Source organism: Amphibalanus amphitrite, unplaced genomic scaffold (assembly GCF_019059575.1).
Source record: "Amphibalanus amphitrite isolate SeventyFive unplaced genomic scaffold, NRLGWU_Aamphi_draft 001396F_arrow, whole genome shotgun sequence".
In the NCBI taxonomy this organism is placed as follows: Eukaryota; Metazoa; Arthropoda; class Thecostraca; order Balanomorpha; family Balanidae; genus Amphibalanus; species Amphibalanus amphitrite.
The window spans coordinates 59,674-73,652 of record NW_024882889.1 but is presented as its reverse complement, the minus strand read 5'-3'; the positions used below and the strand labels follow the sequence as shown (position 1 = coordinate 73,652).

Genomic DNA, 13,979 nt, shown 5'->3' with positions numbered 1-13,979 from the left:
TCCTGAACAATGCTACACAACTAGCCAGAAAGTGACCTTCACATAACACGCCGCCCTCCCATTCGCTACAGTTTTCTCACGACCGCCTCCACACAGCCATCCATTTCGCTCCCATGTCAGACCGTCTGGCCATTCTGGTGCCGCTGAGGCTCCCACCGCTGCGTCTCGCGCCCATCGCTGGTCAGCCATAACGTGGGCCTTCCCACGAGCGGCCGGCGCCGGGCCGCCTCGGGGCGAGTATGTCCTCGTCAGCCGGTGCAACAGCCTCCTATGGCGGGAGGGCGGCTCGTCTGCCGGGCGGCGCGTTGCTGGGCGGACCGCCGCCGCGCCGCCGCCTCGCAGCAGAGGTCCGCAGACAAAAACGAGGCGGCGGCCGGCGGCGCGGCCAAAAACGCACCGCACCGGCCAAGACACGCACGAACCACGACAAAAACGAGCGGCGGTTCGCCGGCACGCCGCCCAGCGCCGGAAGGATGGGCTCGGGCGCCGGTCCGCGGCGCCGCCCGGCCCACAGAACGGCCGTCACCGGCGGCCGCGCCCTCGCCGCCGGTCGAGGTCAAACTGCTCAGACGTTTGTGAACGCCGGAAACCGGACAAAAACTGAGAGCCGGCGCCGCCGAGGCTTTCATGGGCTGGCCGCGAGGCTGGCTGGGAGCCGGCTGGGCAGACGGCGAGGGCAGCACACCGCCATTGAAAGAGGTGATGAGTTTTCCACGGCCAACCGACTGCACGATTTATTTAACACTTTTTCGTGGTCGGTCGAGCCACGAATCCTGTTTGGAGGCCAGCGCTTTGAGGTCATCGTTTTATGATCTCATGCATCACGAAATTCTCGGAGCTGAGCATAATCGTGCATGCAAGGACAGCGACTAAACATGTGTAGGTACTCCACATAGCAAAGAAATGTGGTACGAGTCTTCCGACTCGTAGATCTACAAGTATTCTACAGTTTATTCCCAGTTCTAGAAACGACAAACAAAGGTTGATTTCTCAACCAATCATCTACTACCTACACGGCTTATAGTTGCGACCCCGATCAGACGACATTTCCAAGTGTCCGAAGACCCCATTCGTCCCGGGGCGGTAGCGAGCGAGCGCTCCAAATCCCTTGATCCCGCGTCTGAAGACAACAGAATCGACATCCGCCGGTATCCCAGGGGCGTCCGATCCGCGGCGACAGCATTAGAGGCGCTCGGAGCGGCAGCGGCGGATCTGCGCGTTTCACGGTCGGTTCGACGGGCCTTGAACCTGGCCGAGCCCGCCCTCTCCTCTGGCGGAGAGGAGAGATGAGGGACCGACCGACCGACCGACAGGCGGACCAGCCGGCTGATGGATCGCCTCGCCTGCCGGGGGCGCGCCGCCGCCGCCGCCGCCGCCGCCCACACGGGGTCAGCACAGGTGACCCGTGACCGTCCGCACTGACCTCCGGCTCCGGCTCGACAGGAACAATGGCCGCCGCGGCCGTCAAACTCCTGAAACTCCGCAGTTCCGGCCGGAGCGGCGAGCTGTCGACACGGGCGCCGGCGTCCGCGCCAGGAATAAACGCCCCAGCTCGGGAGTTTACCCCGGCTGCAAACATCCCTTCATACACACAGGACCGGCACAGGGACCGTGTGTGTACTGTATACTACCTGATGGCGCAGCCGGCGAGCGCCGGAAAAGGCACTGTAACCCGACCGGCTCTGCCGCACCTGGTGGACAAACCTGGTGCATCGGCAGTGACCCGTCACCTGCCCGCAGCTCTGTGTACACACCCGCTCCGGTCACCTGGTGTCACACGGCGTCACCTGGCGTCACCCAGTGTCACCTGGCGCCCGCTCGTGTCACCCGTTCACTCACCGCTCCACTCAGTCCGCCCAGCTGCCTGCGCGGCCGGTCCTGCGGCACACAAAGGCCCACCGGCTCCAATCACTGCGACAGCAGCTGCCGTCTGACGGGTCCGGCCGGCCGACCGGTCTCGGGAGACCAGCCTCCCGCGGCGGCCGGCGGACACCGCGGCCCGCTCGGCTGGTCGCGACAGACCCCAGACGGATTGGCCGGTCGACGGGGGACCGAACGCGGCCGGCGAGCTGGCACACGACAAACGACAGCTGCCGCAGCTTACCGTCAGCACCGGACGCTGCCGGTGACAGCTGCGGCCGGCGGCGGCGGCCCGGCCCCCCGACACACGGAGACGGAGCAGCGCCACATGGCCGGCCGGGCCGCAGACGGGGGTCGAGGGGGAGCAACAGGGGCGCAGTTGGCGCGCACGTGTCGTATAACCATTCACTGCCCCTAACGCTGCCAGCATGCCATGAAAACTGGGGAACCGTGGTTCCGTTCCCGTCGGTGGAAACGAGGCCACACAAAACCGGCACACAGAAGGGTCGGCCACAAGCGGAAGTCTCAACCCGCCAGCTGGAGCTAAGCTAGACAAACGTGCCGATGCTGAAATGAATAACGCAGCGTCACAAAGACGACAATTAACATGCGCCGGCGTTCCGTGGACAAGCTCTTCGGCACGGCGAGCCATAGATCGCGCGGGCGGGACTGGAAATCCCATCCCTGCATCGGTCCGACAGCGCGACCATATCGGGTGCGATCCGACCGTGCCAGGCCGCTCCCTTCCTGGTGGAACCGTCTCCCGGGGTCTCCGGACACTCAACGACAACCCCGCCGGCCGACGGAGCTTCTAAAGGACGCCGTGTGGACATGGTGGAGCCACGATCACAAATCACCAAGGAGCTCGTCGGCTGGCAGTCAACATCGCGCACATTCCTTACTAGCCCCGGGTATAGCCCAGTAAGGCTTGTCGCTTTCAACAAACGCCTGTCTGACTGAGTTGAGTCACTCTGCGCTCAGATCTAATCGGCGGTGGACACAGAATGGAAGTGCGCCAGACAAAACCGACGGGGACCCGAGGGAGACCGACGCGCCCCCTCGCAGCCTTTACATCGCTGAGGGCACGCGCCCTTCCCCCGAATGGGAGCCGGTCGGGGGACGCCGGAGCGGCAGGGGAGTGAAGGGCAGCTCCACAGGGTGTCAGGGGGAGAGAGGGAGCGGCGGCAGCTGTCGGGGAGCGACCCTGACCCTGACCAGAAACGGTAGCGTCGCATGCCAATGACGTGGGCAGCAGACAGGGAGGGGACGAGGTGAAAGGGGAGAGGAAGTGGGGAAGGTCAGCAGGGAATGTCATCCCAGGGTGCCTGGGATGATTCACAAACGGCACGGTCACCACGCAGCCCCCGCTGTGCCTGCCGCCACTACACAGACGGATAGCCTCGACGGTTGACAGCGACACGCCAGCGAGGCCCACAAACCTGCAGGTGAGCAGCTACCCCGCCTGTCCCCGTCCCACCAAAGCTCCCACGGAAAGCGCCGCCCACCGCCGCCCCTACTGAATAAAACACGACGAGGCCCGCCCTCAGGGGCCCCCGCCAATTGTTGTCTGGCCCAGCACGCAGCCTCGGGGCTCAGAGGCATCATCGGGCCGCGCGCTGTCGGCTCGGCAGCGGCTTCCATGCATACGCAACACGATCAGGCTCTCAGCGGCAGCGCCGCCGACGCCTCCACTCCGCTGCCTCGCCGTCATCCTCAGCATTTCTGGGACGCTCCGCACGCCGCATTACCAGAGATGAGCTTACCTCTCGATGATAAATGGAGAACCGTCGTTCCATCGGCAACATGAGAGGCAAACGCCGAGCGCCAATCGAAATGGAAGCGTCGCCAGGGACTAGGGAGAATAATTGACGCTAGAGAGCGTCAGAGAAGCGAGGGGACGACAATGCGAGGACAGAGCAGGGAGACGCACCACGCGCGCCGGCGGGAACGCAGTGAATGCAGCGGGGAAGCAGGGGCGTAACGGCCACCAGCCACCTGGGGCGTCAACAAGTAGCTCCCAGCGCCCTGAGCCGCTATCGATCTGAGCAGCGCAGGAGACGGCGGCAGCGGCTGGGTGTCCTGACGTGAGGGGAAGACATCGGAGCAACACATGAGTCGGTCTGGTGAGCCTCAGCTAAGTGTGGAGCGCTCGTCGAGGTCAAATGTGTTACGAAAGGTCTCTGTGGTTGGCGACAGACCACAGTGGTTCGTTAGGTGATAACAAAGGGTTACGAGGAGTCATGGACTATCACGAAGTAGCGTGAAGGGTCAAGGATGTATCTGTGTTAGGGATCACGAGGCGGCCGGCGCTCAAGGTTGACTGCCGCCCAGCACCTGGACTGGATGGAGCAGCCATCAGCCCCAGGGCCGACATGGAGTATGGACCCGCCACCCCCGCCGACAGATGGCTGCCCCCGGGCGGGGGCAGGGGCGATGGGCGTCACCTGGCGGTGCAACAGGCACCCCTGTTTGGCCAGCCGGCGTCGGCAGCGGCGTTCATTAATAACACCGATAGGCTATCAGCCCCGCCGCGCCGGCCGGCCCTGTGTATGGCCCCGATAAGATACAGCCGAAATTCTAGGGAAATCCGGTGACAGATCCGCCGAGCCACAATAACTTTTAGAACTCCCCAGTTCCCAGAGCGCCGCCTCTGTGTGTCAGAGCCCGGGCAATGAAGTCGCCGACAGCGGCGCTTCTGTATTCAGCTCGTGCCGGAAAGTCTGTTATATACCGACTCAGATCGTTCCGATGCACACAATGCCTCCCGTCTCCGAAACGACGCCTGTGTCGGCATCAGAGTCCGAATGAGCTGCCAGCGGTGTGTACTGAAAGCGCGACAAATCCTCTACCAAACACGGCGCCGATTTCCCATTTCCGGCACCTTGAGTAGCATCACCACTGCATTCACAAAACCGAGGCGTGTTCAGATATTGCTGCCGGAATAGACATTCATCCAGCGTCGCTGCCCGAGAAGAGATCTCCCTCGGCATCTTCCAGAGAACAAGGATACCAATCACACATCTACACTCGTCTCTTGGTCTATTCACACAGCTCCCTTCATTGCCTCCAGGATCCCTCCTGGCGTTCGCACGGAGGCGCCTATTTGCTGTGCACATCCACGGACAGATCACTGGAGCAGAAGAGCAGCCGACTAAACGGCGTTGCCAGTTGTCACAGCAACAAACGGCCTGCGCTGCCGGTCGGCCGTATTGATTGCACGCGCCGATTGGGCAGGCCGAGGGCAAGAGAGTGGAGCGTGCGCCAGAGCAGCCGTCCCGGTCAGAACAGCCTCAACATGGAGTCTGACTCGACCAGGAAGAATTCAATATAGTGAGCGATTCACAGAAGCTGGAGCTTTATATTAAGGTTTCCAAACGAATATTTTCGCACACGACGGATACTTTCATGAAATGCAATCTGAGTCGGCGCGATGCTTGGCTTCAGAAGCAATTCTCAAGTTTGATATAGCGCAATTTCATAACGGGCTCCGGTCATCAATTCTAGTTTTCCGCCGCGGGCGCCGGCTTGGGTTGGCAGTCGGCGGCGCGGCCCGTGCGTCCACCAGGCGCAACAGGCAGAAACAGCGGCCGCTGCGCCGTCAATCGTCGCTCAACGGCGCGCCGGAACCGCCGCCGGTCAGACAACGGCGCCGCCAAACGCCGCGAGCTGGCTGTGTGCCAACCGAGCGGCGCCTGTGGCGGAGTGAGAGAGGGAAAGAGGGAGAGACAGCCGACCCGACAGACCAGTCGAGAGGAAGGCGCGCGAGCTGACGGGAACTGATGCGGCGGATGGCTGGCGGCGGCGCCTCCGACGCAGAAAAACCGGGACGGGCGACCGCCGCCGGCCGGCCCGAGAGTGGCGAACAAATCACCCAGAGACGAGCGAACAGAAATGGAGCGAGCAGCCGACATGGAGACCGGCTGCCGCCTCCCGTCTGTCCGTCTGTCCGAGACGCCGGGACGTCCCGTCTGACGTGCGTGACCAGCGACAGATGGCGTCAGCGGCAGACCGACCGGCAGATGGTCGGCGGAGGCCACCCGGCTATCGCGTCCACTGTCCACACAATCACCCACCACGGTCCACATCGAGCATCGTCCCGGTCCACAAAGCCACACAAAATCCACATCAAATACCGTCCACAGTGACAAGCCTCAGGTCCCTCTCAGCCATCAAACTCTGTCCAAGTTGATGGCGCGAGGGTGGGAGGGAAAACACCCCACATCACGGCACCCATACCGGACGAAGCAACAGCACTAAATCCCACACAGCGCCACCAAACCGGCCATCCGAGTGGTCGGCTCCAACTCGGTCCAACTCCGGCACTAAGTTGGCGTCGGCTCTGAGGCCGTGTTTCGCGCGGGCGGAGCCGCAGTTGGGAACTCGCTCTGCCGTGCTTGCATTATTAATCAGACCCGGACACTTCCGACGAGACAGCTCAGCGGGCGCGGACCCGTGGCAGAAAACAACCTGCCGTCGGCCAAAGCGAAGCGGCAGCGCGACAGTCTGATGGCTCCAATCGTACGGTAAAACCAACAGGTCGGACAGATTCGACAGCAGTAGCATTGACATTATCTCGCGCGATCCGACAGTTTCGCTCAGACTGACAATGAGGCGACCCTGATAGTTCGTCATTTAAACAAAACGACCATAAAACTCTGTCGGACCGTCGATGGCATAAAAACAGCCGCACCAACTAGCGCATCGCGAGGATGATGAACATTTCGATCATCCTCCACAGTCCACATTCTGTGATGATAATTCACACATTTAACAACGTCGCCCATTCTTCTCGCGTGCGGCCGACCGACAGCGCGCCGGCCCCGCTGTGCCTGGTGCCATTACCGCCACCAGCCAGGAAGCGACACAGCCCGGCGGGACAGGTGGTCACGCCACCCCAGCAGACCCGAACTGGACGCTCAGCCAGCAGCACATCCTGAAAACTGCAGCCAACTTCCCGAACTCAGGTTTCCGAGGTGAAGAGTCATTGTGAAGGTGAATATGCACAAAACACTGACTTGCAGACTCATGACTAACCGGAAACCTGTGACTGCTAAAACCCGAGTCCGGTGCGAGGCCGGTCTAAATGCAGACCGTCTTCATGGCTCCCATCAGGGCGAATTAGCATGTTAAACGATGCGAGCTATTGCTGCCTCGGAGGTGTGTCGCACATCCATTTCATGGCCGCCATCAGCATAAGTCCACAGCGCCGGGCCCGACTTCCGTTCCACTAAAAGCCCCCATTTGTACCGCTACCAGCGCAGCCGGTATACGGCGAAGACGGTCAGCGGTCAGCAGCCAGCGGTTAGCAGTCAGCAGTCAGAAGCCAAACTCAGCAGTCAGCGGTTAGCACTGACCGGCAACCAGTCATCGTGGCGCCTCGGCCTCGTCGCAATGGCTTCCCAAAGTGAGCGGATCACACCGTCTCGGCTTCCCTGCGGTGAAAATACACCGGAAACACACACCGAACGATCGGATGCACATTACACACACTTGTCGAAACGACAGGCGAGTTCAATGCCCATCGGTTAATAAGGACGAACGAAAATGAGCCTTGGACTTGGGCGACACAAACAATTTGTGGTACGCGATGCGCCGAGACATCCCATCGTGAAAGAAGAAGAAAAGGCTTAGCATGGGTGAATGACTGCTTTGACCTTTGTGGCGTCTGCTATCTCCAGTCTGCAGTTCGCAGTTCAGTGATGCTCTTTCCACGGTCCCCGACTTTTCCATTGTCTACATATAACTCAATATCGACCCTCGGCCGTCCGTCTCCAGTCTTACATGCTCCGCGGCCCGGGACAGGTCGTCGCGGACCGTCTCCGGCCCCGCGGCGCACCTGGGGCCGTTGCCGTCCGTTAATTGGCCGTTAGCCGCCCGGCCGAGCCTCATTATCTCAGACCGAGCCGATCAGAGTTCAGACCAGAGTCGCGGCCGGCCAACTCCGAAAATTGACGGCGTCGGTGCCTGCACGGGGGCGTCGCGAAACTACCCGAGCACCAAGAACCGAGGCCTGAGTCATGGACCCCAGGTAATCTTCAGATCCATTTAACTGAAACAAAAATAGTCGTTCTGAAAAAGGTACTAATAATGCATAGATGTGCCATCTAGATCTTGCAAGACTTGAGCACGTTTGAGAGAAATAATTATTCACCTGATTTGCGAAATCAAAGCCAGCGAGCCACCTGCCGCTTTTTCACAGCACCTTACCACAAAAAGCTTTGGAAGCGATTAAGTGAACACCAATATTTGAAGCATTCATCACACTTCCATCGACGATCCTACGCATTCCTACCTATTTCGCCGACAAAGGCTCCACTCCGCCACTGACACGCGGCCGACGACGGGCGGCGACGGTTGCCGTGGTTACGGTGTGCCGTCGGCGACCGACCCGCATCGGTAACCGAGCGGTAACGACGCACGCGGCGTGCGTCACGACCGTCGACAGATTGGAGATCCGATCCCGGGATAGCGTGTCGCAGCGTGACGTCACTCAGAGCCGCTGTGACGTCGCGCGAAGGACCGTCCGCCGTGCGCCGAAAGTCACGGCATCACTGCTCTGCTCCATGGTTACTTATCGGCATGGATGCAAAGTTAATTTGGGTTAAGCAAAGGGTAAAATATGCCAGTGTCCGGGTTTAACCAGTGTCCTTTTTGGAAAAGGGATCCGCTACGTGCCTACATATTCCACCACAAGCTAGGAAGCACCGTTTCTAAAGAATCAAGGGGATATATATCTAAATAACCTATCGCAAGGTTCAAATTTCCACACACTTGCATTCTCATTGCACTAAAGACGACGCCAAGAAATAGACTGTTCAATTCTTTTTATATATAGTTGTAAACAACAGCGCCACCTACCACCTGCCATCTACCAAGCGATATCACGAGCTGACATTGAGATGCACCGTCCCGTCCGGGTCACCCTGTCACCCCCAGTCCAAAACCAGCAGACCAGTGGACCCCTGCCGGCAGGCTCTCCGTCACCGTATCAGTCTCTGTCGCGCAGCCACTCCACGAGGGCCGTCCACCAGTCCGCCAACGCCAACAGGACCCCCGCCGGTCACCGAGGACAGAGTCCCGCCCTGTGTCACACTCTGACACCGAGTGATCAGTGACACGACCTGACACGGGCGACACGGGCCACCCTGCGGGTTCTGGTCGCGCCGGACGTTCGCAAGGTAGGTGGTGCCTGGCGAAAGGCCTCGTGTGCTCGATCTCGGAGATTATCTGGATTTTGGACCCTATGGCACGCAGGTGCGACACGCAAGCTGAGCGAGAAGAATGGACGAACCGTTGGGTTCTGTGGAGAAGGACCCAGCGAAGGAAAGGGTAGAAGGTAAGGCAGGTGAAAAGATGGAATTCGGTTGTGTTGAAAGGGGAATTCACTCAACTAAGGTGGGATAATGAGACTGAAATGAAGGCAGGTAGGTAAGCATGAGAACGGACAAGGAATGAGTTAACGAGGAAAAGGTTGCTGGAATTTCGACTGAGGCCCTTTAGGCCAGACCTTTACGCATTCCGGTTTCAGGGCCATTTCCACCATTCCATTCGGACCACGCTTACACTCAAAACTTTTTTACTACCTCCTGGAGGGTTCATTTTCATCAAACCAGCAAGATAAGAGTATATTGAAAGGGTAACTCTTTGCTACCATTATGTGCATAGTAACGGTACGTGGTTGATATGAACTTATTCGCCAGCGAAGAGTATTATTACCATGCAAATATCAATATTACTCTCGCGATCCAGAACATCACGAAAACTCTTTCCTTCTGGGTATCGTGACTCGTGTACAGATAGTCGTTTCATGCGTGGATCTTGTTTACCCTCGTGAAGATGATATTTGAAATGGAATCACTCAGCCAATCAGAAACGAGATCGGCCGTTTGCGGTTTGAAGGCCGCGCGCATCTGTCAGTTTTCGGCCGTTGGTCTCCGAGAGCGGATGTGAGCAGTGTCGGTGCCGCGCGGCGTGGCCGTTGGTGATTGTGCTTGTGTGCTGCTCATCGCCTATAGAGCCTCTGTGGACATTTTATTGTAAGTACCGATGTGCTAGAGCATTGCATGCCGTTGAGTGGTGCTAATTTGACCTGGTTAACAGGACCCCGTGCACGGCCACGTGGCCTAGGTTGTGAGTACGTACATTAATTTTGTTGTGATGCTACAAGTTTATGCATTTTGTTGGTGACTTTGAAAAAGCCTTGCACTGTAGTGATCCAGTCTCATTATCTCACGCAGACGGGCGACCACCCAGGAACGCCGTCGCTCTCTTCAAATATTGTGCGCTGTGCCTTATCCAATATGAGGGCGCTGAATGTCTTGTATTCACATTCAAAGTGCATTCAAGTTGTATCGTGGTGTTTATTTACCGCTTGTGCATTGCTGAACGCTTCGTATAAATTCGTATGCATAAGTGAAGAGTCTCACAATGTTCATGGCTGGTGTGCCCCTCGTATTGTTTGTACGGAAGCCAAATATACATTGTTGCTCTTGAAGCATGTTTTTTAGTTGGTGAGCTCCGGTTAACAGAAGCTTCGTGAAGCTTCTGAAGCAAGCGTCTGTGAGTCTGTTACCATCCTCTGGGGGGTTTACACTAAAGGAAAGAGTAAACATTACCATGTGACAAAGGGTAGGCCAGAAGAATATGCTCTCTGTAGGAGGGTAAAGCACAGAGTAGATGATGCGTTACTCCCTAGAAAAGGGTTCCGTTTAAGATTTACCCTTTCAAAGAGTGTAACCCAAAAAATGTTACACTCTAGACAAGAGTAAATCAAAAGAGTTTACCATTCAGAAGATGGTAAAAAACGTCTGTGTGTCATGTTACCCCTCCCTGGCGAGTTTACTCTTCATGAAAGAGTAAAATTTACCATCTGGAAGGTGGTAAAAAACGTCTGTGTGTCAAGCTACCATGCTATGGCGGGTTTACCCTTCAGGAAATGGTAAAAAAGTTTTCAGTGTATCGACATTGGAAAGTGGAATGTACGATCATTGCTCAACCTAAGGAGCGAGACTTCAGCCCCTGATCAGATGTTTTTTTGACATGTTTTCACTTTCCTCTCTTCGTAGAGCGCGAAAAGCATCCTGAGACCGTAGCAGGGTATTCTTTGGAATCTAAGGACATCCCAGGACATCCCGGAACGTATCGGAAATCGGAATATGTTCACGGGGTGGAAGAGCCAGGAAATGGAGAGCTCTCTCACCTTCTTGGCGTCATTGTTGTTGTCCGCCGTGAGTGTCATGGCACCGTTGGTCGGTACGGCAGCAGCGGTCATCAGCTCCTCCGAACCACGCTGAAAAGGCAGAAAATGCTCGGTTAGAGACAGCGAAAAAGTCAAAGTACATTAGCAAGAACCAATGCATCAGTGAGTCAGAGCGCGCAGGGCCAGTTAGAATTAAACATACAGACAGTGCACCGGCTGCAATGCACGAGTACGGCATGGGAGTCAGCACAAGACAAACTTCAGATCAGGGCTGCCACAAAATACGATGTTGAAGAGCTTGCAAATGTGACACATAGCACGATAAAAAATATTTAACCTGCACATTGTGGTAGGGGCGGGGACCACCAGATGGACCTCACACTAGCGTCCAATCGCAAACATGACGTAGGAGTGAAGTGACTCAGTCCTCTGACAAAGGATGGACCCTGGCGCCAGCTGTGAGGGGATTCATGAGTCCCATGCAAGGAGGTGTGACACAACCCTCAGTCCGGGGCGGATGACGAGTGACGGCCAGCAGTCGCACAGCTGGTCCGGCATGTCACGACAGATGTCACGGTGCACGACAGCTGGCCACCGGACGACCACACGGCTTGGCACGGCACGGCTCATCACGGAACGGCACGGCTCGGCTTAGCACGGCTCAGCACGGAGCGCAACCGCATAGCATCGCAAGCCAGGTGAGGTGACAAACCCGAAAGTGAGTCGCAAGGCCAGAAACTGAGAACGCAACTCGAGACGACAAACATGCATGGGTATAAGTCACCTAGGTGTACTTATACCCATGCACGCCTTGGCTGCCAGGGGTCTAACCCAGTCACACCATCACCGTTCAAGCCCCCGCATCCACCTACGTCCCCGTCTCCAAGATGGGCAGGTGGTGAGCGGAGGACAAGCACTCGTTGCGGATCAGATAGCCAGGTGGTCACTGGACAGCCGCCCGTCCTGCAGAGGGAGGGACAAAGGCGCTCGGAGACGCCTATCGGGGAGGGCCGACTGGAGCAGGAGCTTCCGGTGGACGTGCCCGAGGGAAAAGATTGCGAAGGAAGGAGGAAGGGAGGAAGGGGCGAATCCGTTTTAGTAGGAGCTTTCAATGGATGTATTCAAACGAAGACACTGAGCTTTTCCCTTTTGGTAAGCAATGCCGTAATAGCCGAGCGAGGGACCTACGTCACTTAGAAAAGTCCCGGCCCGCTCTCAGCAGCGTAGTTGAAGAGCCCCCAGAGCCAGCCCCCTTCCCACCGTGCTATCCAAAACCGACAGCCGGGCGCCACGGACCGTGACGAGGCCGGTGTCCCGTCACGGCGGCGTCACGTCACGGTGGTGACGCGCCACGTGGGCCACCGCCGCTGCGTCACATCACGTCACATGCGCCGTTTGATGCACACCTGTCCGTCCCCAATACCTGCAACTCCGCGCTGGTCGCGGCGACCGCATCCGGCGTTAGTCATAACGGTAACGGTACGCTCCGTGTCGGCGAGGCCCGTTCGAGTCCCACGCTTCCCTCAGGTGATTCCTGCACAACATTGCGGCAGTGAATCAGTGTCTCACTTCTGAACCTTCTATCGTGTGCCAATGCAAGGAATTCTAGCCATACATGTTGAACGCAAACATCTCCAGCTTTCACACGCCGTCAGCTAAAGTATCTTCGCACTACACCTATTCCAGACGACCCACGCTCAACACAACCACGCGTCTAGCCCAAGACATCTTGGAGAGTGGACGCTACCTCAGATTCTTCTTCTCGCGGCCCTGACATTCCGCGGTATTCCATTCATCTCAGACCCCTCGTGGAACGGTGCACCCTCCGGCCGGGCTCTCCCGGTAGCCGTGCGTCCCATCCATCCCCAGAACCCGTGCCTCGTAGACCTCCAATCCGCACCTCTTCCCCTCTTCAAAACACCAGCGGCACCTTCAGCGCCATCTGGAGCTAGCAGGTAGCCTGGAGACCGCGGCAGGACGGTAATGGGACGGCATTCCATCCGCTTCACCACTGCAAAGGGTCGCCAGGCGGACCACATGGTTGCCAGCAAGATTTTAGCAGAAGGTCTAAGCCCACTGATGCCAAAAGCAGTGGTCCACAGAACAGGCTTCCCATCAGCTATTTGTGAGATGAGGCAGTCATTACGGCTGATACCCGAGATATCCGGGCTTATGTAATGTGGCGGACAGCTGCGTTTGTAGTATGCTGCTCGAGGGACTAGAGATGAAATCGATACGGAGTTCATGGCTTCCTTCGGCAGCGAATACGAAATCAGAGACAAACCGGGGATGATCGGCCATGCTTCTGGAGCACGTTTATGTAACTCGGTACTTCATAATGAGCAAATCTTGAAACATGTCAAAACCATTGCAACCGACAATACAAAATGCAAGATAAAATCGGCCTAATGAAATACCCCCCTGCAAGGTCGTGTATGCACAGTGCGTTAACATGACAGCGAGTCTACCCATCGACAATGTAGAACTACTGACATGTCATTTGATGCATATCTGAATACGCCGCAGCTTTGCAGGCCATTCTAGCGGACGATTGTCATTACAAATGAGATGCACACAGCCAGGCCAACTGACCTACACCAAACAGGCACAGCTGTCAATTGCAGTTCGCTGAATACGCAGACACTCATCTAAATAGTCGGCATAGTTGGCAGTTGCTAGCCACCTCCACACGCAGCCCACACAAACATCATTCCGAATAAAATGTTATTAAACCTTGAGCACTAAGCACTATTCATGCATCCTACACCGGCCGCGGTTCTACTGAGCCTCTCCACATCAGGCATATCCATTATATAACCCGAACCCGATACTCCTGAAGTGGACTGACTACATCTGGTCTTGAAAGCTAAGCACTGCCAGCCTGGACGCTGACACACCGCAGACCCAGCGCACAGGCCGG

General features: G+C 57.3%; 1 protein-coding gene across 13 annotated transcripts in view; it reads right to left on the bottom strand.

The window, feature by feature from the left end:
• The window catches only part of LOC122372754 (polypyrimidine tract-binding protein 2-like), an 89,932-nt gene that overhangs the window by 33,579 nt on the left and 42,374 nt on the right, over positions 1–13,979 (bottom strand). For all 13 annotated transcript variants that reach the window (XR_006254929.1, XR_006254928.1, XR_006254927.1 and 10 more), the window contains one exon: positions 11,060–11,149. Coding sequence is in view for 10 of the 13 variants with exons in the window: in XM_043350300.1 (XP_043206235.1) it covers positions 11,060–11,149 (90 nt within the window). In the remaining 3 variants the exon portion in view is untranslated. The remainder of the gene's footprint in view (positions 1–11,059; positions 11,150–13,979) is intronic.